The sequence below is a fragment of the Paramisgurnus dabryanus genome, chromosome 18 (assembly GCF_030506205.2).
Source record: "Paramisgurnus dabryanus chromosome 18, PD_genome_1.1, whole genome shotgun sequence".
NCBI lineage: Eukaryota > Metazoa > Chordata > Actinopteri > Cypriniformes > Cobitidae > Paramisgurnus > Paramisgurnus dabryanus.
In genome coordinates, this window is record NC_133354.1 from 29,393,986 (window position 1) to 29,420,070 (window position 26,085).

At 36.4% G+C, this 26,085-nt stretch overlaps 1 protein-coding gene across 3 annotated transcripts in view; it reads right to left on the minus strand.

Annotated features, from left to right (window-relative positions):
* The window catches only part of gabrg2 (gamma-aminobutyric acid type A receptor subunit gamma2), a 77,552-nt gene that overhangs the window by 6,680 nt on the left and 44,787 nt on the right, over positions 1–26,085 (minus strand). For 2 of the 3 annotated variants that reach the window (XM_065287570.2, XM_065287569.2), the window contains exons 7-9: positions 9,708–9,860; positions 7,422–7,627; positions 3,007–3,030 (exon numbers count right to left, since the gene is read on the minus strand). In XM_065287570.2, the coding sequence (XP_065143642.1) occupies positions 3,007–3,030; positions 7,422–7,627; positions 9,708–9,860 (383 nt within the window). The remainder of the gene's footprint in view (positions 1–3,006; positions 3,031–7,421; positions 7,628–9,707; positions 9,861–26,085) is intronic. The other variant, XM_065287571.2, reaches the window with a different exon arrangement.

The window sequence follows — 26,085 nt, forward strand, 5'->3', positions numbered from 1 at the left end:
CAAGCAATAGGGATAACCACACCCTGGAGAGAATTGTGAAACAAAACTCATTAAAAAATGTGGGTGAGATTCACAAAGAGTGGACTGCAGCTGGACTCAGTGCTTCAAGAGCTACTACACACAGACGTATGCAAGACATGGGTTTCAGCTGTCGCATTTCTTGTGTCAAGCCACTCTTGAACAACAGACAGCCTCAGAAGCGTCTCGCCTGGGCTGAAGACAAAAAGGACTGGACTGCCGCTGAGTGGTTCAAAGTTATGTTCTCTGATAAAAGTAAATTTTGCATTTTCTTTAGAAATCAGGGTCCCAGAGTCTGGAGAAAGAGAGAAGAGGCACACAAGGTCCAGTGTAAAGTTTCCACGGTCAGTGATGGTTCGGGTGCCATGTCATCTGTTGGTGTTGGTCCACAGTGTTTTCTGAGGTCCAAGGTCAACGCAGCCGTATTCCAGGAAGTTTTAGAGCACTTCATTCTTCCTGCTGCTGACTAACTTTATAGAGATGCAGATTTCATTTTCCAACAGGACACAGTACCTAGTTTAAGGACCATGGAATCCATGTTCTTAATTGGCCAGCAAACTTGCATGACTATCTATGGGGTATTGTGAAGAGGAAGATGCAATATGCCAGACCCAACAATGCAGAAGATCTGAAGGCTACTATCAGAGCAACCTGGGCTCTCATAACACCCGGGCAGTGCCACAGACTAATTGAGTCCATGCCACGCCGCATTGTTGCTGTAATTCTGGCAAAAGGAGCCCCAACTAAGTATTGAGTACATGCTCATACTTTTCAAGTTCATACTTTTCAGTTGGCCAAGATTTCTAAAAATCCTTTCTTTGTATTGGTCTTAAGTAATATTCACATTTTCTGAGATACTGAATTTGGGATTTTCATTAGTTGTCGGTTATAATCATCAAAATTAAAAGAAATAAACATTTGAAATATATCAGTCTGTGTCTAATGAATAAATATAATAAACACGATTTTTTTAATGGAATTAGTTAAATAAATTAACTTTTTGATGATATTCTAATTATATGACCAGCACCTGCATAGTAACCACTAAAACATACAATGATTTCATAGACACTGAAAAAATGATTCATTGAATTTAATCAATTTTTTTAAGGTAAGTGGTTGCAATCAATTTATTTAAGCTACATTTAAACAAAATGATTAGTAAAGTAAAATAAAATATACAACTTTTGTTTAAATGTAGCTTAAATAAATTGATTGCAACCACTTACCTTAAATTTTTTTATTAAATTCAATGAATCATTTTTTTAAGTGGAATAAATCTTTAAATGTTTTAGAAAATAACTAATATATCGGGATCTCATGGAAAACCTGTTCATTCGGATTTCAAATTGTTTCTTCATTCAACTACTTAAGACAACAAGTTGCAAATCGTGGTGACTGTCGTGTAAATTAAAAGCTAATTATTAAAGAATAAAATACAAAACTTTTGTTTAAAAGTAGCTTAAAAAAATCTATTGCAACCACTTACCTTAAAGAAATTGAGTAAATTCAATGAATCATTTTTTTCCAGTGTATAAAGCATTAAGCCCTGAGGTCTTTAAATGAGTTTTGTAGTTATTTTGAAGAAATGTCAATTGCAATGATACAGTGTTAAATAATTTTTTTTATAGTTTATTTTTGTACCTAATGTCTGCTCTACAAAAAAATTACTAACATCCAAAATTCTAAATACCTACATCATCTTTAAAAGCTTTTTCTGTTCTGTGTCATGTAAACATGATAATATCTGTAGTTTTTCAGATGAGACCACATTGGTGGTGCACAGACAAAAGTTGCCATGATTTTCTGTCCAGTATCAAACAGGGCAAAGCAACATACAATACCGTAGAAAGCTACAAGTTAATTATTATTATCCATTCAATATCTCTCCAAATGGTGTGTCATGAATATACAGTACAACCTAAAACTACACAGCTGTTACAAGACCTGCCTGTCACCATTTCACACACAAACACACACGCACACACGAACCCCATGAGAAATAGATTCACTGCGACATAACTACCTTTCTAAAGTCACATTCATTTTGCCCAGCACTAGTACATGAGAAGTGCTTCAAATCCCTTTGAAAAACGAAACATAACCAGCTGTGCATGCTGGCCCGTTGGTGTGCACATTATGTGGCATTTAGGACAGAGCCACCTGGGGCTGTACGAAAACGGGTCATGTGACTCGCTTCTCAAAGGGTTGAACAGAAGCACAAGAGCACAAATAGCCTGTCGTGTGGAAAGAAACAAATACACTGGCATTTGCAGCTTTAACCGGATGAAATACGACAACCTTCAGAGGAAGCGCCTCTCAGTTTACTGTAAAACTGCGATACAATATATTATCTATTCTTTTAACTATTGGCAGAAAATTGTATTGTTTAGTCATTTGATGCTCAATTTTTCGTGAAATGTGAATGTTCAGTCTTTAATCCAATTGAAGTATATGTTTTCTGAAGCCAAACCAGCCGTGAACCGCTGACTGCATACTAATGCAACATCGGACCTCCAGCATATTTTAAACTATGCCCAACGAAAGCTAAATATAGACCCGCGGTCCCACGCACAATGACTTTTAAAAGATTACTATTGCTAAGTCTGCCAAATCTATCAGACTCCTGCTCTCTAATTGGGCTCAGGGTAGTTCATGTGGTTGTCTAATTTCAGCCTGTTAAAGCTCTGCTGACTATTTCTGTCAGGTTTAATGCCCCATAAACAAACACGCAAGGAGGGCATAAAGCGGACACTTTTTTAATTACAAGAATGATGCAAATGTTTCAGCCAGCACTGTCATCTGATTGCATTTTATTCAAATAAAGAGCCTGTGTGTTGACATAGTGACTCACGGCCTTTAACAGCTCAGGGAAGTTCAGTGCTAATGTTAGTGCAGTTAATCTTTAGACCAAACACAGGAGCGGTGCGCTTGCGCAGAATGCAGCAGAAGCATGCATGATTAGTGAGCTTTACACGAGCAATATACCTTGGAGGAAAAGAGCCGCAGGAGCTTTTGTCCACAGGAAACAAAAAAATATGAAAAATTAAAAGAAGTACACAAACGAACAACAACTGAAAACAGACACATGAGTCGAAAGGGACTCTTAAAGTGGAAAGAGAACAAATTACTGCAACCTCACACATGTACATAAACACACAGGAGGGGAATGCAAGGTTATATTAAAAGAATGAATGCATGTCCTGAAATATAGATAGTAGTTTAGGAAAAAACATATCTGTGTGCAAAGGTTTACTTAAAATACTATAAAATGTACTATTATATCAGCATTGTTAGCAAATAATTCAAATAATTGTATACATTTTAAACTCATTGGCAGACAATCATTTCTATAAAACAGCAACAGAATTATGATAAATGACACAAATTGTACAAAAAATAAATATGATCACAGTAGGTCTTACATTTCTACTGTAGATACCAATTTATGTAGGCCAATGTGCCTGTATGAAGTAGGGATGTCCCAATGTATTGGCCAATAATCAGTATCGACAGATTGTTTATAAATTACAGGCAAACATGGATATTAGTATGTTATTTTTTCTTTGAACATGGCTCATCCAATCAGAATCTTTTCTTTTTTGGCAAATATATCAGTTTGGAAACAGACAATCCTTGTACAAAAAGTACAAATCAGGCCTTCATTTATATAGTGTAAGAACATAGTTACCTTATAGTCTTAACTTTTTGACTTTTTTGAGGTTCAAACTACTCATTAACTCTTTTCCCGCCGTTGACAAGTTGTCTGGTTAATTTAAAGAAAACAGTTGCATAAAAAAACGTGTTCCCGATGAATGTTTATGTTAATCTGCAATACCACTAGATGACACACACTTACCCAATTTATGAAAAGTAGTGCTGGGCAAAGATTAATCGTGATTAATCTCATACAAAATAAAAGTGATTTTGTCAAAATATTCTATATGGTATATAAATGTGAAAAAAATATATATAAATACAAAAATTTGAAATGAATATATGTATGTGTGTGTGGTTAAATAATCATAATAATTACACACAGTACACACACATATATTGTGCAAAAAATCACTTTTATTTTGTATGCAATTAATCGCGATTAATCTTTGCCCAGAACTAGAAAAAACTGAAGCCAAAACTTCATTTACTAATTTTAAACTCTATGTATGTTTTGATAATCGTTCTGAATCTGATCTCTAACAAAATTCCTTCAAAAAAATGCAATTATTTCAGCTTTTTGCTAAAAAATTTGTATTTTTAAAGAAAAATACCCATATTTAAGAGTTTACGAGTAGAGAAAAAATATAGATAGGATGAAACGTCCCCAACAGCCCCCCCCCCCATTTTGTTTGTTTGTTTGTTTGTTTGTTTAAAAAAGCAGATGGTCTGTTTTCTTATTTGATATATTTGTATGTTTATATATTTTTTGAAGATAATTTTCCTGGAAGGCATTTTGTGAAACTTTTGTGAAAATCACAAAAATGCTGCCGAGCAACTATTTTAAAAAAATGGCTGGCGGGGAATTAGTTAATTTTCCTGCCATTCTAAACTTAAAAAGCAAATAAGGCATATCTGGCACCCCTTTAATCATCTGTAAGCGTAACAACACTGACATGAAGGTAAAAGAAAAGATAAAAGTCCTAAGGCCACATTTCAAACCTGATACTGAAATGATTCAGATAAATAGCATCCTGTTTATTGACATTGTTGGACAAAGATGGTCCACACTTCCAAAGCTCGACACATGTGGAAGTACCCATTTCATCTGAAAATAAAGGTCTATCATAGGGACTTAACTCTGTTTAAAAGTCGTCTACTGCCCACATATATAGGCAGCTATCTTAAAAAGCAACATGAAAGTGATTGAATTTGATGGCTAGCCACTCCCACACATTTGCAAAAAACAGTGCTCTGAATCATGACAGAATCATCTATTGCTGACATTGCATTCATAAGTTTTTTTTTTTTTTTGCAAATCTGTGATAGTTACCTTATACTTTCACAGGCAATTTCCCAGAGAGGGGTTATGTTAATCCAGGACTAGGCCTTAGTTATATTAGGACATTTAAGTAGTTTTGACAAACAACCCTTACAAAAGAACAATACTGGTGTGCATCTTGAGACAAAACAACAGCACTGATATTTGTTAAGATAGGTCAGGGCAAGATGTTTTTAAATTTAGGCATCTCAAACATGCATTGTAGTCTGGGACTAGGATAAGCCCTGTCCGAGAAACCGTCCCTCAGTGTTTAGTGGTCGTAGCACTCGCATAGCCAAATTTCGTGTTTGCAAACAGAGATGACGTTTTTTGTGGGCGGAGCCAAACTGGTTGCAGAAAGTGACTGCTCCGCAGTAGGGTTGTGAAGAGTTTTAGCATTAAACCGTGATTTTTATGGATCCGGTGGTCTGTCGAAGTCTGATTCCTATTTGTTTCCCTTTAACTCTTTCACCGCCAGCGTTTTTAAAAAAAGTTGCCAGCCAGCGCCAGCGTTTTTCATGATTTTCACCAAAGTTTAATGCCTTCCAGAAAATGTTCTTCTTTAAATATATAAACATACAATATACCAAATGAAAGAACAGACCCTCTGCTTTCAAACAAAAAAAACCGTTTCATCCTACCTTTAGTGGTTCTTTTGCAATCAGCTTTTGAATATGGGTAGGTTTTTGCAAAAACACCATATTTTGAGCAAAAAGCAGATATAATTCCATATTTGTGACGGACTTTTCATAGAGATCCCATTCAGAGCGATCTTTAAAAAAGACACGGACATGCAGCTGCTTGCCATAGGGCAATACTTCCGGTTTTAAAAAGTTGCGGAAGGGCGCCACCTGGTGGATAATAGCGGTATTGCGGAAAGACGGAAAATCTCGTCATTGGCGGGGAAGCGTTTTCTCTTAATTGACGAGATATCTCGTCAATGGCGGGGAAAGAGTTAATGCAATGTTTCTTATAGCGTTTTAATCATGTTACGTTAATTTTTTTAGATAGATAAAAAGTTTAAATGGCTTGGCTACTGATATGCATGTATGTAATGTATATGTATTGTTCTTTTTTGCTAAATCAAATATTTTTACAGTCTGAATCGCTAAAGTACATGCTAAAGCAATACTATCATGTATTATATATAATAGCGTTTATTAAATATTTCATAATTTTCCTGTTTTCTATTATTTCTTCCTTAATAAATTATAATTGTAACTTGATAAAAACGCTATAAGAAACACATGGAGGGAACAGACTTCGACAGAACACCGGACATCTTCTCTACTTATTTTCTATTCTAATTATTAAAAGATTTCCAGATGATTTCCTCGCTCCATTCTGTCCGTTTAAGGGCTTATTGTAATCATAAACACCTACGTTTATCTTCAAATGATGTCTTTGACGATGGTATTCTATAAAAATGAAAGCCATCTTTTTTGGCATTCTTATTCTGACACTTAACAGCACAACCGGACATTTTCCAGTGAGTTATCTTGCTCTTTTCACTCGTGTCTAATTCATTTCCACTGTTTTTCTGCAACCGCATTGCGCGCGCAGCTTGCAGTGACGTAACTGTGACGTCTACTCTAAATTGGTCTATTGAGAAATTTGCTGAGAGATCTGTCGCTGTTGTGATAACACAGCTTTTATAGCACAAATTCTTTCACCATCATCAATAATGCTCTCTACTGTAGCTGATTACAAATACTAAACAGAAGTGCAGAGCATCCTACAGGAAGTCACTCGCCGTAATGACACCTCCCATGGAGAAGTGATGAAGAGATGGATCGAGAAATATGTCACAGATATTCAGTGTTTTTTTCATTAACTTCACAGATATTCATTCATATTGCTCTTTGCTTCTAAAGTTTTGTTGTCGGAGAAGTGGAAGACAGAGTGAAAGACAGTGGAAGACAGGCATAACAGGTACAGGTTAAAAACGTGGATACAGTACAGAAGGGCATTGATGTGCTTTCATCACAGATGCATCCGTTATACGTCTTTTTCTATATATAATAATCCTTGTATCTGCAGACATAATATACAGTATAATATAGAAATAATAACATAGAAATATTATATATCAATGATAAATTATACTATAATATATATTAGATTTGTAGTATGTGATTATTGCGTATGTGTGGTATAAACTGTTCTTGCATTTTATCAAACAAATTTGAATACAAAATTTGAATTTAGGAAGTGTTGGGATTGGTGTATCCCTGCATTAAAAGCTTGGTCACATAACCTTATTAATATTCAATATTTTTTCATTTAGTTTAATTGAATATTTACTCTAGAATAACAACATATTCCAATTTTCTGCACGGACTACCTAGCATGATTAGCGAAACACGGCTAATAAACAATATAACTGTACTACAGTAGGTACATTTACATTTAGAAATGTACTCACAGGATTTTTCTTCTTCTTGTCTTTGTTTTTGCTGGGTTTGCGGTTGCTCACGAAGTAGTGGAGTGTTCCATATTCAATCAGGGCAGCAAAAACAAATATAAAGCACACGGATACAAAGAGGTCCATAGCTGTGACATAGGACACTTTGGGCAAGGACTTCCTAGCGATGGTACTCAGCGTTGTCATAGTCAGCACAGTTGTGATTCCTAAGGAACAGATTAAATACAGTTCAAATGAAAATGTCCAAGTAGGCTGATCATTTTTGAAGTAGAAAGAATCCAAATGCAACAGATTTAGCTCTTACAGGGATATTGTAGGCTTGTGATTTGTTTTTTTATATCTGTTTCATAAAATTAAAGGGAATCATTCATGTTAATACAGTACACTATTCTAACATGTGAAGTTTCTGTAAAGCTGACTTGTAACAATGCACATTGAGTTGAACTATATGACTACATTAACTATTATGAAATACACTGAAAAATATATTAGTAGAATTAACTTTTAAAAAAATCAAGTTTTGCACAAATATTTTTCCAGTTACAATGTAAAAATATGTGATACTTTACTTATTTTTAAGTATTTTAAAGGCTTACTTCTTAAATGGAATCTTCCTGATCATGTAAAATGACCTCTATTCTTTACATATTTATTATTTTATACCACATTAAGATAAGCAGGTAAGAAAAGACTGGTCACAGTACTGGTATTAGCACAGTTATTGCTTCTGATGTGAATAACATCATGATTATCATTGTGTCACCTAGAGTCTATACGCAAGCACCACTCTTCTGAATGATGGTAACTACAAAACTCAAAGAGGAAACAAAAAATCTTCTAAATTTCAAAGATAAGTGAAAATTAAACAATAACATGTCTTTTTTATCTAAAAACACACAAAATAGCATGTAATTTCAAATTTTACTCTTCAAATGCAGTCCCATGCAAAGGATTCTGGGAACTACAAGTCCACAAATAATTTATGTAGTTTCAACACAAAATTATTAAGTTAACTCATTCCCCACCAGCATTATTTTGTCATTTTAGCAAAAGTTTCACAAAATGCCCTCCAGGAACATTTTCTTCTAAAGTATATAAACATACAAATATATCAAATGAAAGAACAGACCCAGAAAGAAAAAAAACACGTTTCATCCCATCTATATTATTTTTATCTGCTTATAAACTCTTAAATATGGGTATTTGTCTTCAAAAATAAAATTTGTTTACAAAAAGCTGAAATAATTGAATTTTTGTGAAGGAACTTTGTTAGAGATCAGATTCAGAAGATTATTAAAACATACAGTTTTAAAATTAGTTTAAAATTAGTAAATAATATTTTGCTTCAGTTTTTTTATAAATTGGATAATAGCGGTATTACAGAGAAGCATAAAAACTCATTAGGAACACGTTTTTCTCATGCAAATGTTTTCTCTTAATTGACGAAATAACTCGTCAGTGGTGGGGAAAGAGTTAATTTCATTCTTACAAATTTCTAAAAGTTTAGTTAAATCCGTAATATATTTCTAAACTAAATAACAGCAATTACAATGTAAACTCTTTCAAGTCACCAGCACATGACAGTCAACAAAGAAAGTGAACTAATGTATGCACTCTAAAAAAATATTGGGTTGTTTTTAACCCCGGGCTGGGTAACTATAGTGACCCAAATAATGGGTTGTTTTAACCCAACTGCTGGGTTGTTTCAACATGGTTGATTAACAATATCCCAGCAGTTGGGTTAAAACAACCCATTATTTGGGTCATTTTTACCCAGAAATGTGTTCTGTCCTATAGTTACCCAGCCCGGGGTTAAATATTTTTTAAGTGTGGGTAGCCACTACATCATGTTTTTATTTTTCTTGAAATAAGGTCAGCCATAGAGAATAATGATGTATATTGTAAAGTAACAACACACGCATAAGTGGGATTTAGACAGGCATCGCTATGTAATATGTTTGTCTGCATGTTTTTAATCTATTAGCTTCTACATGTATTTTTTGCAATATCCACGTCTACACCTTTGATAAGTGATTGGATGTTCTACAGGGGCTGAAAATAATCTTAAAGCCTATAATCCTCTTTTTGGGCCCCTGCAATTTTCGCAGACCGAATTCCATTTGTGAAATCCATTTCAATTGTGTTGATTCGTTCACTGATAAAAGTGGCAACTAGAACTAAGAATTACATCAAAGCATAGGAGATGCTTTCTTGAAAGCAGAACAGATTTTAACATATAAAATGTTCATTGCTTAAACATGCAGAATTTAAATCAGGAAATTTTACCCAAGGAGGTTCTGGCTGGCACTGCATCCTTATTGATCCAAAATGAGACCCAGGACAGTACAACAATCAAAGTACATGGGATATACGTCTGGATGGTGAAATAACCCATTCTTCTGCTCAATTCAAAAAAGACGGTCAGCACCACATAATCTCCTGAAAGCAAAACAAAAGAAAAGTTACTGCCATTTCCAGGACATTCTTTAATATAACTCCACATTTTATAGTCATCAAAACCGTTAGTGTGCATTTGAAGAGCCCTGGAGATGTTAAATGTTTTGTACCACAAGGATTTTCGCTTTAAACTTTTTTGTTTCCGTTGGAGACGCGGAGAACCGGGATATGTGCTGTGCTCCTGTGGTGTCTTTGGTCTTAAAATTGCCCAACAATGCACAAGCTATGTCAAAGGCATCCCTGATGCACAAAGGTACACACGGCACCATTACCGCTTACTGCAAACCATTCACAATCCACAAAGCTGGGAGAAAATGTCAGCAAGGGCATCACTAAAGACCTTTGGACTTACAAAACACAGTTTTCCTTGAAATATCTACTTCAGTCACAAATAAGAGAGTAGGTAACCTACTTGCACTATTCTGAAACAATACCTTCCTCTCCTCCTGATGGTATCATTAAGACCACCTGCACCTGTGTGTTTAATACGCTGTGTATCTTTTGTTTCTGCTGATTGGGCACTCTCTTGATGGGCGATGCTCTGCGAGGTCTGCGCTCTTCAATTTGTTTTCATTAAGAGCTGCATTTGATGAAGCCCCTAAGCAACATACTGCCTTGTTCTGCTGGCAAATTGCTGTAAAAACATCCTAATTGAGCAAACTCAGCAATGTCGGTGTCAAAGAACATCACTGTCTGAGTTTACTAATAAGGCCTCACCTTAAGCGCTCCCATGACTTACTGTTAGACAACACCCACTCTAAGTCTTTGACGGCTTCAGCTAGGCTCATTAGATTGAACACTCGTCTGGAGGAAACACAGATTGACAACACACACCCTATTAACGCAGTAAGACTACATTAAGACCTGTCGATGCTGGCTCAACACAACAGTGGTAGAGGGGTAGAGTTTTGATGGACGGAAAAAGCCTTTAGTCAGTCTTTTGCAAAAGTTCAGAATGCATATAACATCAACAGAAAAGAAAAAAACATTTGTGCCTTTGCTTCAGTAACTGAACTTGACCTAAGATAAATGATAAGGTAACTGGGAATTTTAATATTTATTATGGATTGTATATAGATTGGTATTGATATTTGTAGAAATTAACACCAAAGCAGCGTTTCCATTGCCGTGTCAAACGTTGTATAAACATTCCATTTCATGCAGATTCGACCGAGCCATATGGTTATGGTTTCATTTTCCACTGTCAGGCTGGAAATAGTGTCCTTTGGAATGTAAGCATACGTAAATGACTGTATTGCGCAGCAGAAGTGAAGCCAGCAAAGAGTTCGAGCGGCCATCTTGGTAAGCCCAACCGGCAGAGGGAGTCATTGACTTCAAAATCATAATTTAAATTCACCCGGTTACAGCGTATCAGTCACAAAAGATGTATTTTTAGGATATGTGTACGTAAATCTATTGTAAATTCTGATGTTATTTGCAATGTTTATGTTTCAATCGGGCAGGATAAGGGATTTATAAAAAACAGTAGAGTTGGTGTGTCTGCTGCAATTTGTTTACACAAGTGTAAATAATTTTTTTGACATTAAGCAAATTATTGCACGCACATACAATACTCAAACATGATTATTTATTTAGATTTCAGAATGAGCACGTTTGTCATACAGTAAATAGTACATGTGCTGTAAAATGTTCACTACTGTAATGAAGATGAATATATAGTAACTCCACACATATTTTATTGCAAAAAAACAACATAATTTTGTGTATTTGGTTTATGGTTAAAAAACACATTATTTTCCACATACTGTACATTTTTGTAGCTCCAGATTTCACTCTCTTCCTGAAACACACAGATTTGAAAAGCTCAGTTTCCCTGATTGGCCAGCTAATCTGTACGTTGTAATTGGTCTGAATACCTCTGACGTCAGCCGGAAATGTGACGCTCCTTATCATGTTTAAAAGATTCGCTCACAATGCAATGCTAACAGGAGTTAACTTGCAGGCTGTGAGTCCAAGTGAGAGGAATTATAATAATGTTGGTCTTCATTACGTGACCAATCCCAGGAAGTAAACTGTTGTCTACAATCCGTGTGTTTGCTGTACTCCAAGAAAAGAGACTTACGTTGGAGACGATAACTCACATCATCATTTACTTTGCGGTTTGTACCTTTTGCAAATCGTTAACATGTACTAATATACACATACACACCAAAGGAAATGTGAAATCGTGAGCATTGGTGCTCTTTAAAAGTAAAATGTACAACTTTAAATAAATAACTATGTACATGCTTAGGACGTTTGCGTTGTAATAATGTGCATGTACAAGGAGACACTTTAAATATAAAAATGGAATGTTAAATAGAATGTTTCGGCATACCAATATGGCAGCACGGTGGCTTTACAATTGTGACATCATTAGCAATCAGGTCATTTATATAGATCAGTGAATATAATAGACGTTTCAATGGATGTATGCGCATTTCAGTGGTTACGCATCGGGCCGAAGTTAACCTCTGGTCTGTGCTTGTTAATCGGTCTGGCAAGCGAATAAACCAACCTCTGGAACAAAAACCTTGTGGAAAAAACTTTAGGCTCTCAAAAGATAAGAAAATACGGCGAGCATTTGTAGGATTTGTAGCTTACATTTTATACATCAAATTTAATGCCAGCTCTGTGTAATGCTTGATACACTTTAGCTATAATTTCAACTACGGTAATTTAATGGTTATTTATATTGCTTGTTATAAGAAGTAATCTACTCTAGAAGTACTCTTTTGTGTTGTTATTGATTCAATGCGGAAGTCTACTAGAAGTAAATTTTGGCCCAAGAAAGCCATTTGTTTATGTTGTTGCTAGTGATGTAGTACTCGCGTCCGCTCTCGAATTCGAGACCAGTCTCGAGATCGATTTCTGCTTTCTCGGACTCGTTCCTTCAAAGACTCGGTCTTGACTCGGTCTCGGACCACAGTGAGAGGAGAAGGACTCCTAATTTCAGGCAGAGTCCGAGAGACCAGCGCATTTTTTATGTTCATATAAAAACAAAACCACACAACACATAACTATAATAATAAAATCTAATGTTGACGGTCATAATTCGAAAATGACATCCCATGATGCAATGCAAAGATACTGCCATCAGAGCAATTTATTTATCTCTAGAAAATGAGCAGAAGATGATGCATGTGGTAGGGATTTTTTTTATGATAGTGAATGCATTATTCATATTAAGACGTTAAGACTGCTCCTCTAAACAATTCACAATCTAGCTTAGTCTGTAGGCCTAACTGTTGATTATTAACTTGGGTGATATTAAATCATGAATCATGAAAACTGACATGTTTATATGGTCTTGGTCTTGACCCGGTCTCGACTCCTAAAGGACTCGACTCTGACTTGCTTCCTCAAAGAAACCAACTCGACTCGGTCTCGACCCTTCAAAAGGCTCGGTCTTGACTCGGCATAGGCGGTCTTGCCCCCATCACTATTTGTTGCTGCTGAACTGACTGAACTAATGTTACTGTGTAAAATTTATGTATACTATGTTAGTTAAGAGGTTCTTGAATTCTTCCCTGGCTGCCAAGAGTTTACAAATGTGATGTAAATTGCGAGTGCTGAATAATAATATTTTAAGAGTGCTCTTTACCTAAACTATGTTTTTTAGTTCAAAGCACTCAAATAACGCACTTTACCTGCTTCAGAGAGAAACTTGTAGCCAGGCAACAGGTGAGTGACCAATCCTGAGCAGCAACAACACTACACGCATTTTATCACCACAATTCAGTTTGGTTTGGGCCATTCACATTTAGTAAGTCGCGCACTTTTCCAGGTGCGTGTGGGTTATGATTGTTTAGCAACGGCAGATGCTACAGGAGCGCAAGCGCCTGAGTGATTTTGATAAAAGGGAGAAAGCTGTGCGGTCCTGTTTTCTGTGTAAATGTAAACTTCCCCTTAGAGAAGCGTGCTGAGAATTTTGGGACAAAAACAGTTTGTAACCATGCCATGTCGAACCAGGCTCAAAATGAAACATAAATATAACCAGTAAAGCGCCACTGTAGCATTGTTAAAGGACAAGTTCGGTATTTTAGACTTAAAGCCCTGTTTTCAGATTGTTTATGGTGAAATAGAACGGTTTTGACTGAAATTTCGTCATATGTGGCTGCCCTGAGAATTTTCGGATGTTTGTGTTTCACCTCACACCTCTACAATGGGTTTAATGGTGCACTGGAACAATCCTTCCTAAAATGCATTAAACTTTCGTTTACAAAGAAGTGAAACTCACCGAGTGTTCAGGGGTGTTCACTGATATGCTCACACAAAAATCGCTGCAAAAGATGCTTTCCAACAGTTGTTTTAGCATTCGTTGTTAACTTGTGGACCTATTTTTCCAAACGCCTCACACCCGTACATTCTTCCGCTTAGAGCTTGAATAATAGACACTCCAGCCATGGTGGTGGCGCTAATCCGCCATTGCCAAATGCAAGAATAGAAACAAAGTTCCCGGCGCGGAGTAATACCGTACCTCACAGCACAACTAATACAAGTCAATGGAGTTGGCAAAAACTACGATAAAACCTGTTGGAATGCGTCTTTTGCAGCGATTTTTGTGTGAGCATACCAGTGAACACCCCTGACCACTCGGTGAGTTTCACGTCTTTGTAAACGAAAGTTTAATGCATTTTAGGAAGGATTGTTCCAGTGCACCATTAAACCCATTGTAAAGGTGGGAGGTGAAACACTAACCCCAAAAAATTCTCGGGGCAGCCGCATATGTTGAAATTTCAGTCAAAACCGTTCTATTTCATCACAAACAATCTGAAAACAGGGCTTTAAGTGTAAAATACCGAACTTGTCCTTTAAATAAATTTTGTAAGTTAATTTTATACATACAGTACATCCTCACTGTTAAATGCTACTGAAAATTAGACATTTGTACTGGTCTGTATTGCTAACCACACAGTCAGAACTCATACAGTATGTCAAACATCAATACATTGTAATGCATCATGACATCATAATCATGACTGAAACTACACAAAATACCAAAAAAAAATCACCATTGTGCCCTTTAGAAACTGAGTCAGAGGGATCTGTCCACATTTCTTATGCATGGTTTGTGTCACTTTGGTCTGGTATGGCCAAGTAGGTATTAGTATGAGGCTAGAGATCTACGTAGAAGTGCATGGTATGGGTTGGTAGGTTTTATGGTATGATATGACTTTGGCATTGTTTATGCTGTCTCATTTTTAATTATTTTGCCATAAAGAACATTGTTTATTGCATATAACGATAGAAAAAATAGGAAGGCCTTTAGCATGAGTATGTAACAAAGTATGTCACTCAGTACAGTAATCGAGTAACAAGTCAATTTTGTAATCATATGTTTAAACAAAACCCCCTTTATCCCCATTTATATTAACCATCATTGTCATGGTTTAGCAGCAGCACGTGTTGGCTTCTAAATGGGTCAGTCCTGTTGCTGTTTTTTTACCATATCTCTTTTCTTATTAAAATGAAATATTAAAGACGCTGCTGCGGTGGTATCAGTCCTCCACTCAGATGGTGTGAACGTTCGACTTGAAGTAGCTGCGTCATCTCCATCACATTTATTTCTCTCTCAACTCAAGGACTTCAAAGCCCGTAGCTTAGTTTGTCTCTAATGAGAACGCTGTGCAACACCTCAAAGCCTGAATCTGCCTCCAGATCTCATCTGACAGCCTGCTCGTCTGTAATGGAACAAATGGTGGAGGTTTAAAAAAAATGTCTGTTTGCCTTTCATCTCAGCGCAGTGGGAACACTCAGACTTCTCTATGAGGGGAGCATTTTTATTTCTCTCTTGTCTTTCTTTCTGCTTTGCAAGGGTATGAAAATCACTAGCAACCAAGAATGGAAGGAAAACTCCACAAAATGAGAAATGGTATAAATAGCAATCCTATTTTTTTATGAATTAATGTCTTCATTTGATTTGTGTTTTAATTTCAAGGGTATTTGTACTGCTGATGAAAAATATCCGTGCTGTACGGAGTACATGTACTGCACATATAGCTGAGAGAAATAAAGCTTAGACTTAATTAGTTTCAACAGCTCTTTTTCTGATATCGACTACAATCTAATTTGATAGGAGCATAGCGTTTTGTTTTAAAGAACACTTACTATAGCATGTGTGCTTTTACAAATCATTATTGTCATTATTTGAGAAGTTTTTACCAATTCTCACATTATTCGTTAATTTAAAGGGATAGGTCACCTAAAAATTAAAAATCTGTCATCATTTACTCAGCCTTTTGTTGTCTTTAATACGTATGAGTTTCTTTATTCTGTATAGACAAAAGAAGATATGAAGAGTTTCGTTGCAAAACGAGATAACTCTGTTTTTTTTATTTGTCAGAAATCTAATTTTTTTGGTTGTGCATTCCAACTAATATCAATTCAACTACAGTTGGTTTGTTTTGATTTAAACCTTCATAACTTAAAAAATACAGCTAAGTAGCACCATAAAACAAAATAATAACATGATAACATAATAATAAACATGTTTTGACAAAAATGTTAAAAACTGAGTTATCTCATTTTGAAACACTTCATATTTTGATAAATGATGGTAACCACACAGCTGACGTCACCCACTGACTTCTATAGTATTTCTTTTAAAGGATTAGTCCATTTTCTTAAAAGAAAAATCCAGATAATTTACTCACCACCATGTCATCCAAAATGTTGATGTCTTTCTTTGTTCAGTCGAGAAGAAATTATGTTTTTTGAGGAAAACATTGCAGGATTTTTCTAATTTTAATGGACTTTAATAGAGCCCAACATTTAATACTTAACTCAACACTTAAAGGTTTTTTTCAACGGAGTTTCAAAGGACTTTAAACAATCTCAAACGAGGCATAAGGGTCTTATCTAGCAAAACGATTGTCATTTTTGACAAGAAAAATAACAAATATACACCTTTAAACCACAACTTCTCGTCATGTAGATCCGGTCGTGATGCGCCAGCTGACCCCACGCAATACGTCATGACGTCAAGAGGTCACAGAGGACGAACGCGAAACTCCGCCCCAGTGTTTACAAGCGTACGAGCAGTGCAGTGTTGCCAACTTGGTGACTTTGTAACGATCTTTTCTGGCGTGGTTGGAGACTGACGCGAGAGCATGTGTCACTCTCTCTTCTCTTTCATAACGACAGAGCGATGGCAAGTACAACAAACTGAAAAGGTAGCAGTCGCAAACACAAGGTATAATAAGCACTACTTTTCCATCGTTGAGGAGCAAGAATGTTTTATGTAACGTGCACCTTATGCCGAGTAAGAAAGAGTCTTTCCACATCTGTAATTCTGATCTTATAAAGCACCCCACATCATCACATGGTGCCACAAAATTAGTGGTTTCTCTTTAGAGTCCAATTCTTTTATTTAACACATTTAATATTGGGGGCATCCAAGTTTTTTGAAATATTTTTATCATCACATGCCTTGCATAGATACCCCGACAAGAGGCCCTGAGATGAAGCCATACTCCTGGTTAAATGTGCCAGTTAAACTAGCAGAGGTGAAGGCATACCACACACCTTATAAGCTAATGAAATAGCCTCTATTACCCATTTACTAACGGATTGTTTAGAGGCTTGACATCCTCTATTAGCAGAACCAAAACAAATCAGTAACTAATCTGATTTTCACCATGAAGAAGGCATTAAAAATTGTGTTTGAATTTTAACAATAAAAAATAACTACAAATAACAAAAATAAAGACATTACATTCTTTCTGCATTCAAAACCTAAAATAAAAGAAGGCAGAAGATAGTAATACAATGGCATTTTAGGCTTTTATGATTCAAGAAACACACATTTCTTTGTAAGTCAGCAATGTTATGTAGATAAGCAAGCATTAAAAACAATCCTTCAAACAATATAAAACATCATTTAAGAAGTAATTTGTAATTAATTAATCAGTAATTATGATTTCCATACATTAATAATAATATGAATTCATTATAAGTATTTAAAAAATCCAGAAGTGGCAAAAAATACATACTTAAGAAATTATCCCAATATATTCAATAAGAAAAAACAATAGCTGTCATATTCATAGCTGTGAATGATCAGAAATTTATATTTCTCAGCAAATAGTACATTCTGACTGCAGAAATGGATGATCTGAAAACATTACCTCTCAATAAAATATAGCCACTCAACCATGTGCTCAACCATTTGGTCGAGAAGGCAGTTGAAGGTACTACTGCAAAGCCCTAACAGGACATAGCAGGTGAATTCTTTAGGAACCTTAGGAACATAACCCGGTCTCAGGTGAAGAATCGACAATCCTCCTAAGAGAGGAAATGGCGAGCAAAAAAACATCTTAAGAGAACATGTTTGTCATAAGCTGACTGTAAAGGATTGAAGTGAGCTAAATAAAGCCCTTCTAAAACTACTGCTAAGTCCCGGGCCGAAACTCTAGACATAGATGGAGGCTTCATCCTCAAAGCACCACACAGATAATGTAATACCAGAGGGTAGATTCCTAAGGAGCCCTCAGATAGAGGCACGTGAGAAGCTGAAATAGCCACAATGTAAAACTTTAAAGTAGAGTGTGAAAGACCTGATGAAAAACCGCCTTGAAGAAACTCCAGAACTGAAGCCACTGGACAGTTGACTGGATCTATATGTCTATCACTACACCAAAGAGTGAAAACCCTCCATTTTAATGTATAAAGTTTTCTGGTGGATGGAGCTCAAGAGTTCAAAATGGTCTTTACAACCTCAATAGAGAGACCTTGGTCTAGAAGTTTATGCCCTTTAGGGACTAAACCCATAGTTTCCACATTTCTGGTCGGGGGTAAAATATTGCACCCCGGCCAAAGTTAGAAGATCCTCCTTTGGGGAATCGTCCAATCCCAATCTTGCCTATCACAAGGGTAAGGAGATTCGATAATAACAATTGGGCTGGCCAAATCGAGGATACCAGAACAAAATTGATCCCTTCGAGGGAAACTCTCTCTAGCACTCCTGGAAGCAGAGCAATTGGGAAAAAGCATATAGTCGTTGCCTTGGCCGTGCCTGTACCATAGCGTCCGAACCTAACTGGTCTGGATGAGTCAGAGGAACCATAACTGGCAGTGGGTTGTCTCTCGGATGAGAACAGGTCTTCTATGGGAACAGGCCTACTTCCGCTTTACCTTATCTCTCCCAAATCTGCTCCACTACCTGGGGGTGGAGTCTCCGTTCCCCGGGCTCAACCCCTGTCTTAACAGCATGTCTGCTCCCACATTCTGGACTTCAGGGATATACATTGCTCTGAGCAACAGAAACTTCTCCTGAGCCAGAGAAAAACCTGATGTGCCAGTCTGCACAGAGAGCGAGACCCCAGGCCCCATTGATGATTTATATATGAGACCATATCATATTGTCTGTTCTCACCAAAACATTACGGTCTCTGGGAACTGAGAGGAAGTACCTTAATTCTTTCAGTACAGCTAACATTTTTAATACACTGTTTTCCCCCACGTGACTGCCGGGCCTCTTAGATGCTGCCTTACGAGCAATGATGATGTTTCTAAGATCTGCCATGTCTGACCTCTGTTGTTGTTGTCATTGCTGCTGCTGCCACCTCACACTTTCTGGCAAACGATGTACAACAGCATCGGATAAACCCTCAGGTAATATAGGTGAGTCCATTAAAATGGTCTTATCAGTCTTCTTTATACCAGACAAGTTTAGCCACAAGTGTCTCTCTGTTGTGACCAAAGATGCCATAGATCTACAAATCGCCTGTGCCATCTCATTCGTAGCCCAAAGCAATAAATCTGCTATCCACCTTAGCTCAGAGAGTAGCTTCGGATCTAATGGCTCTTCCTCAGCTATTTCACACAATATGTTGGCCTGATACACTTGCAAAGTCGCCATGGAGTTCAAACGTGCACCAGTAAATGTTTTTTTATAAAAAACACTGACTCCTACTTTAGTTATCATCCCATATCTATGTTTTTTGTACTCCTGTATGTGTGAAAAACTCATATGTGCTTGTGGATTAACTCTGGCAGAAAAGGGTTTCTTCCATGATCTAGCCAGCTCAGTGTGCAGATCAGGAAAAAAGGGGAATCCACCTACACTGTAGTTGTACTTTATTTTGTTGAAACCTCTCATCCAGTTTACTCGTCTTCTCACTCTCTTGACTTTCGACTGGCCACTTAATTTTAAGCTTCTTTACAGCGTGAGAGCTCATCATAACCCACAAGATTATTATTAATTTGCTAGTCTCATTCCCCATTACATCTATCTCTTCTGAGCTTCAGTTATCCAACATGGTACCGGTTGGAGTGGGGGAAGCCAACTGGCCCAGAGCAGTGAGGAACGCAAACATTACCCTCCCTAATCAAATACGGAGACCAGGGAGTGAAGCGTCTTTAAAGACATATTCTCGCAATTCTTGCAGGCTGCTCCCTCAAGAGCAGCCCTAGCATAGTCCACTCCCAAACAGACTACACATAACTTGTGTGTATCCTCACCTGTATTGAAACGTGGGCAAAGAGGAATACACAGTCTAAACTGATTCTTCTAATTTTTGCAAGCTCACTCGACATAAATTGAGACAGACTTTTTGTTTTTACAGACAATTTCAACATAGCGATCTTTTGGTGAAATTGCAGAAGCTAATATGCTATGTTTACACTTCTTCCGTGACGTCATCACTCTGTGCCTTTATAAGGGCTTCTTATAGACGGTTTCATCGGACGCACGTGATACACGTCTTGATCCGAACTTTACTTCCGGTTTCGTTTTTTTAATGGTCTGACTAGTTGCTAAACTGATCTCTTGAACAAATGCCTCGTCGAAAATAACAAATGTTTTGGTTTCCTAGGTAATCTATGTGTTGTTTTTTGCTTGTTATATTAATAAACTACGTTTAAAGTGCTTTGTTGTTATTTATTATTAGCGGAGTATACCAGAAGTTACTTGCGGATAACAACAGCCGCTTGTTTATGTTGTTACTGCTGAAACCGTCTATAGTGAGTTGTATAACAATTTCATTTGAGTGCACGCTGCTGGTGTGTTCCCAAAGTGTCATTTCATGATGCAGCGTTGAAGTTCCCTCGAAAGGGAACACCTTAGGGTGTAATGGCAAACAAACTAAATTTTACAAAATGGTTAAATGATTACAAATGTTATTCATTTTAAGGTTTTAACGCATAGTCTTGTTTAATATTGTGTAATTCTATGAAAGTCTTAAACATTTCATTAGATAAATAAATAAACCGTTTTAAATTAATAAGTCATAAGATATGACTGAAAACATGTCAATAATAAGAGTAAGAAATGCCAATACCCGCTATTTTAATATTTATAGTAATACGTATACATTTGTAGGTCTGTAAAGCTGTTAATATGTAAATACTTAACGTATTAGTTCTGTCAACACGTCGCTATTATACGTTCCACTGTCTATAAAAACGTAAATATATGTACGTGTGGTACAGTTACTAAAAATACATACGTATTCTCACGAGATCACGTTGGATAATCATGCAAAAACAGGCTTTGAAACACTCCATTATGAAGGGGCGGTGGCTTATAAGCTGGTATACAGGCTTCCTTAAGGTAAATCGTGACCCTCTACAAACCCATGCACAACAAAAATATTAGCAATCAAAAAGTATGATACTGTATGCTTTTACATGTTAAAGTAATGCAAATTGGTAAAAGCCACACCATGTGTTTATAAGATATCAAGCGCAGTACTGTAATTGTATCATATCTTGCACTTTTTGACACTTCAGTAAAATCCCCCCATTATAATCTTATTCCCCTATAGAGTTATGAAGAACCATAATAACTAGGGCACACTGATCATTTATCAGCCGGGTGGAATTGCACAAATAATGCAGACACATCCCCCAACCTCCGCCCTCACAACAAGATTACACTGGTAAAAAAAGACCCCCCTCCAACTCCTGGTGTGAACAAAACATAATATTGTGGCTTATTGAGCTCTAGGAAATGCTCAAACATCATTCGCCTGTCAGAAAGTCATTTACGTCATGAGGCCTATGCACTGAAATAAATATGTTAATCCTGTGGTGCTGAGCGAGGTCAACAACAGAAAATGCAAGTGAAATGTTGTGCTGGACTAAAGAAGGCAAAAGGCTAGGATTATTTCTCCAAAATAATAGACTGTATTTGTTAGCTGCAGTACTCTCTTGGGCACCGGCTGGTATGTGCAAATCATTTGAAATTTTTACAGGGAAACAATTTATTGGAGATATACTGTGGCTGGCACAACATAAATGATCATTATTGTTATTTATGGGATACGATGTACTGTAACCCGGGAAGTGTGGGCCAAATAGACCTGCAGACTTTCTGCTATTTTGAGCTGAACTGTTTTTCGGCTTTAAATAAATCTAAAATATTCATTTAAGCCTTACAAACCCAAATCCAATTAAAATGAAAATTGAACCGTAAAAAACTCATGAAATAAGCAATTGCATATAATGATATACATGAAGATGGAGCCCAAACTGACCCTCCCTGTTTGCAGTACCTTAATTAGGATTTTTTTGATCAAGAGGGATATCAGCTATAATTAAGGCATTTATAAAAGTGATAAATGGAAGCCGATATCTTTGTTCTGAAGGATGCTGGAAGAAAATATTTGAATAAGAATTAAACTGAAATATAATTTAAATTGGTTCAGACCAATTTAAACTTTAAAAACTTTTACTGAAAGTATTTTTACAGTACATAGTCCTTATATGAGCTTATAGTCTCCCTTATTAACTTATCCCATTTATTATACCTTTTCTCCTAATAAAAGTGCCCAAAAAGCCCTTAAAAGTCCAAATAATTGGTCTTTGTAAAATACAATAGAAGAGATGACAGCAGATTTATCTTCTGCGAAAGAGAGCCAAAAATTGTGCTTTGTGATTGATGGTAATAAACTGTAACTACAGCAAACCAAATTAGTGAATTTAACAGAACCCATATCAAGATCATATAAATATATTTTGAAAATAAATATATTATTGCTTATAGTTTGTTAGTAAAATAAAAAAGTAAAAATTGGACAATCTCGATATGAAAGCATGTACACTTTAAATTCTGCTGGGTTATTTTTAACCAAATCCTGGGTAAATATTGGACAGAACATATGTTGGGTTATAAATAAACCTATGTTGGGTTGTTGTTGTTAACCCAACCATCCTCAGATTGGTTTTAATCTGATTAAGTGTTAGCTTCCTGAACCTGTACAGTATGTCCAAAGAGTTTCCTTCATGGGAAGTGGTGCATATGGCCCCTTGACCAAAAAAAGACAGAAGTTAATGCAAATGCTTCGATTAAATTCTGTTGATGTTAAATACACAGTATGGAGTACTAGACCCCACTGGCTTGGAGGGCAGGGTGGGCTCTCTTCCCGATGACACAAATGAGAAAAAGATAAAGCCTGCAATCATCGCTCCATAACCATGCTCACACAGTCCAACAACTATAAATAAAACAAAGGTTGCCTGGATGTGCAAGCGAGACGAGTACAGATTCTTCAAAGTTCTTGACACCTCAATAAGGAGATCAGCCAAGGACAGGGAATTTTGGCGGGGACGATGACAAACAAACATAACAGAGTTTTCACACACACATAAATAAACAGCTTTCTAAAGACAAAGTAGCTGGACATGTTGGTGCCTTCTATGTTGTACTGTATGTTTGAGATATTTTGCAAGACAATATGAATGTAGGTAATGTAAGAAGCAACGGACATCAAGTCAGGAATTGAACTCCGATGAAACAAATAATGTCAATTATGTCATTCAGCAGTACAGTTTTTAAGCAATGCAGCCAGATCATAAGCAAGCCTCTCGATGGTCACTCGCGCGTGTTACACAGATGGTACATCCAATAAAAAACCTCACCTTTGATTCTAATATATTTTCACCTAGCATGCAACTGTCTTACTTGATTTTATGTGATGTTTAAAGATGGGCAATATATCAGACGTGATCGCTAACATTATAGGTTAACATGCATAGATATCTCATTTACAGTATGTGTGTGCAAACATAAGGGAAAAGTAGTATACATTTTTCAGATTAGAAATTGATTGGGGTTTTCATGATACAGCATGCACACGATACCCAAAGTCTTTTCATTTATCTTTTAAGGAGAATATTGTGACCTTGACATGTAAAAAAAACCCCACATATTTTCCCCCTGTATTACATCTAAGCTCCAAAACCGTTACACAACTAGCTCTATCAAGCTGTGATACAAACCTGTCCCGACACCAAAAATCCTTTTTTAATTTTCAGTTTTTAGTTGCTTTAAAGGATAATCTTCACAGAACAATCAGAGCGCTGATGAACAAACTAATCCCGAATGTACCAGAGGAGGCAATAATAATAATAATAATGTGCCTTTCAAAAGACAAGATCTAATTAGAGAAGGAAAGCAAGAGGACTGCAGCTGTAGTCAGTGGGAAACTGCAGCATCTTAGAGAATAAGTTTAAGAGCTTCAGAGACTGTGAGATATGCTGTGTGAATCTTAAGTGCACTGTAAATGAGTAGCACACCCAAGAATTTCTGTCATTACAGTCCACTGACATTCCAAATTTGTGCGCCACTTCAAAAATAATATTTTAAATATAAAAGTATTTCACATAAATGTTTTTGAAGAATTTTCATGCAAGTTTTTCCCAACAATGACAATTATGCATTTTACGGATTCTTTTATCAAAAGCAGCTCTGACCCATGACCTCTAATTTTCTGATTTATAATATTGTCAGTGAATAATGACACAAGGGTCTGAATTTTATATGGCTTTAGTAGAACTGGAATATATAGCACTAGTCACATGTTTATAATACAGTTATGGGAGTTTTAATCTTATTTTTTCAGACAATTTTAGAAAAGAACCGCCTTCTCCACTTTTTAAAAAAATGTAATTGCGCAACACTCCTGATTGACAACTAGGAGGATCAATAGTCTTGACGATCCACCCGGAAAAAGAAAGTCCTCCGCAATATCTTTAAGCTAAACAATACAGCCAATATATCTGAAACATTGCATTATCACTGTGGGGTCAGAGTCTCCTATGCTAAAATACTAAAATACTAAAAGATTCCAGAAGGTATCAGGGCTGTGGAAAACAGATAATGAAACAGTCTACAGTGCTTTCAAAATTTTCAGAAAAACATTTCCACAGTAAAAATGTGTCGATGACGTCTGATGATAGTTGCTGACGCCAGGACTGTGAGAAGCAGGCATTGTTTCGGTTGTCATAGTGATTATCATATTGCATAAGATGCCAGCAAATAAAAGCATTCGGTTTTCTTTGATTCTCTAGATCAGAGAAAAAGAAAGATAATCTGATGACAAAAATAAAAAAAAAATTGGTTATAAATGTCAGAAAGTTTTGCACTAGCACATATTTGTTCCTGGAAGAGGAACAAAAGCAACACAAACCCATGTTGATTTAATTTCTAGGGAAGCACAAATAGGAAGTCTAACATACCTTGTTAAAATCCTGCAAATCATAAGTAAAATTACACAATAAAATGATTGTTCACAATCATGTATGTTTCCATCTTATGCCCAGTGTATAACATGCGATCATCATAACATAATTATCGTCGTAAATGGCAATTCTGAATGACACTCCAAAACTTCATTTCACGCTTTAACCCCTCCAAAAAACAAAAGGGTATGGTCTACTTCAAAATAATAACATAGGCTACTTGTGTTTTATATGTTTTGTAACATTTCATTAAAACACACTACTGCATTTATTTGGCTAATCGGGTGTCAAAGGACCAAAATGCCAATGTAATTAAAGGCATCTATAAATAAACCTGCCTGCTGGTAAACTAAAACCTGCCAAGAAGAAGAACGTTTGTGGGGTCAAAGGGTGCAGTGGATCTGCACAATTCTCAATACAAACTGACCCTGGTTAAGGTATTATATAACTGTGACCTATAAACCTTTTGCGTGTGTGTGTGTGTGTAGTCATTAATATTTCTGTTGGGCCTGCTTACAGTATGTTACATACTTTCAACTCGCAAACTCATGCCAAGAATATGAGTACCGACAACAGACTTTGGGGAGCAGTCCAAGAATACATGCTGGACGAATTAGTTATCTCCTGCAGGAGTCTCTCTCCATTTCAACACTTCATTGCTATGCATTTTACTTCGAGTGGATTCTATAAATGATTAGCACAGCTATTAAAAATAAGATTTTAGTTTTTATGCACCTGTGCA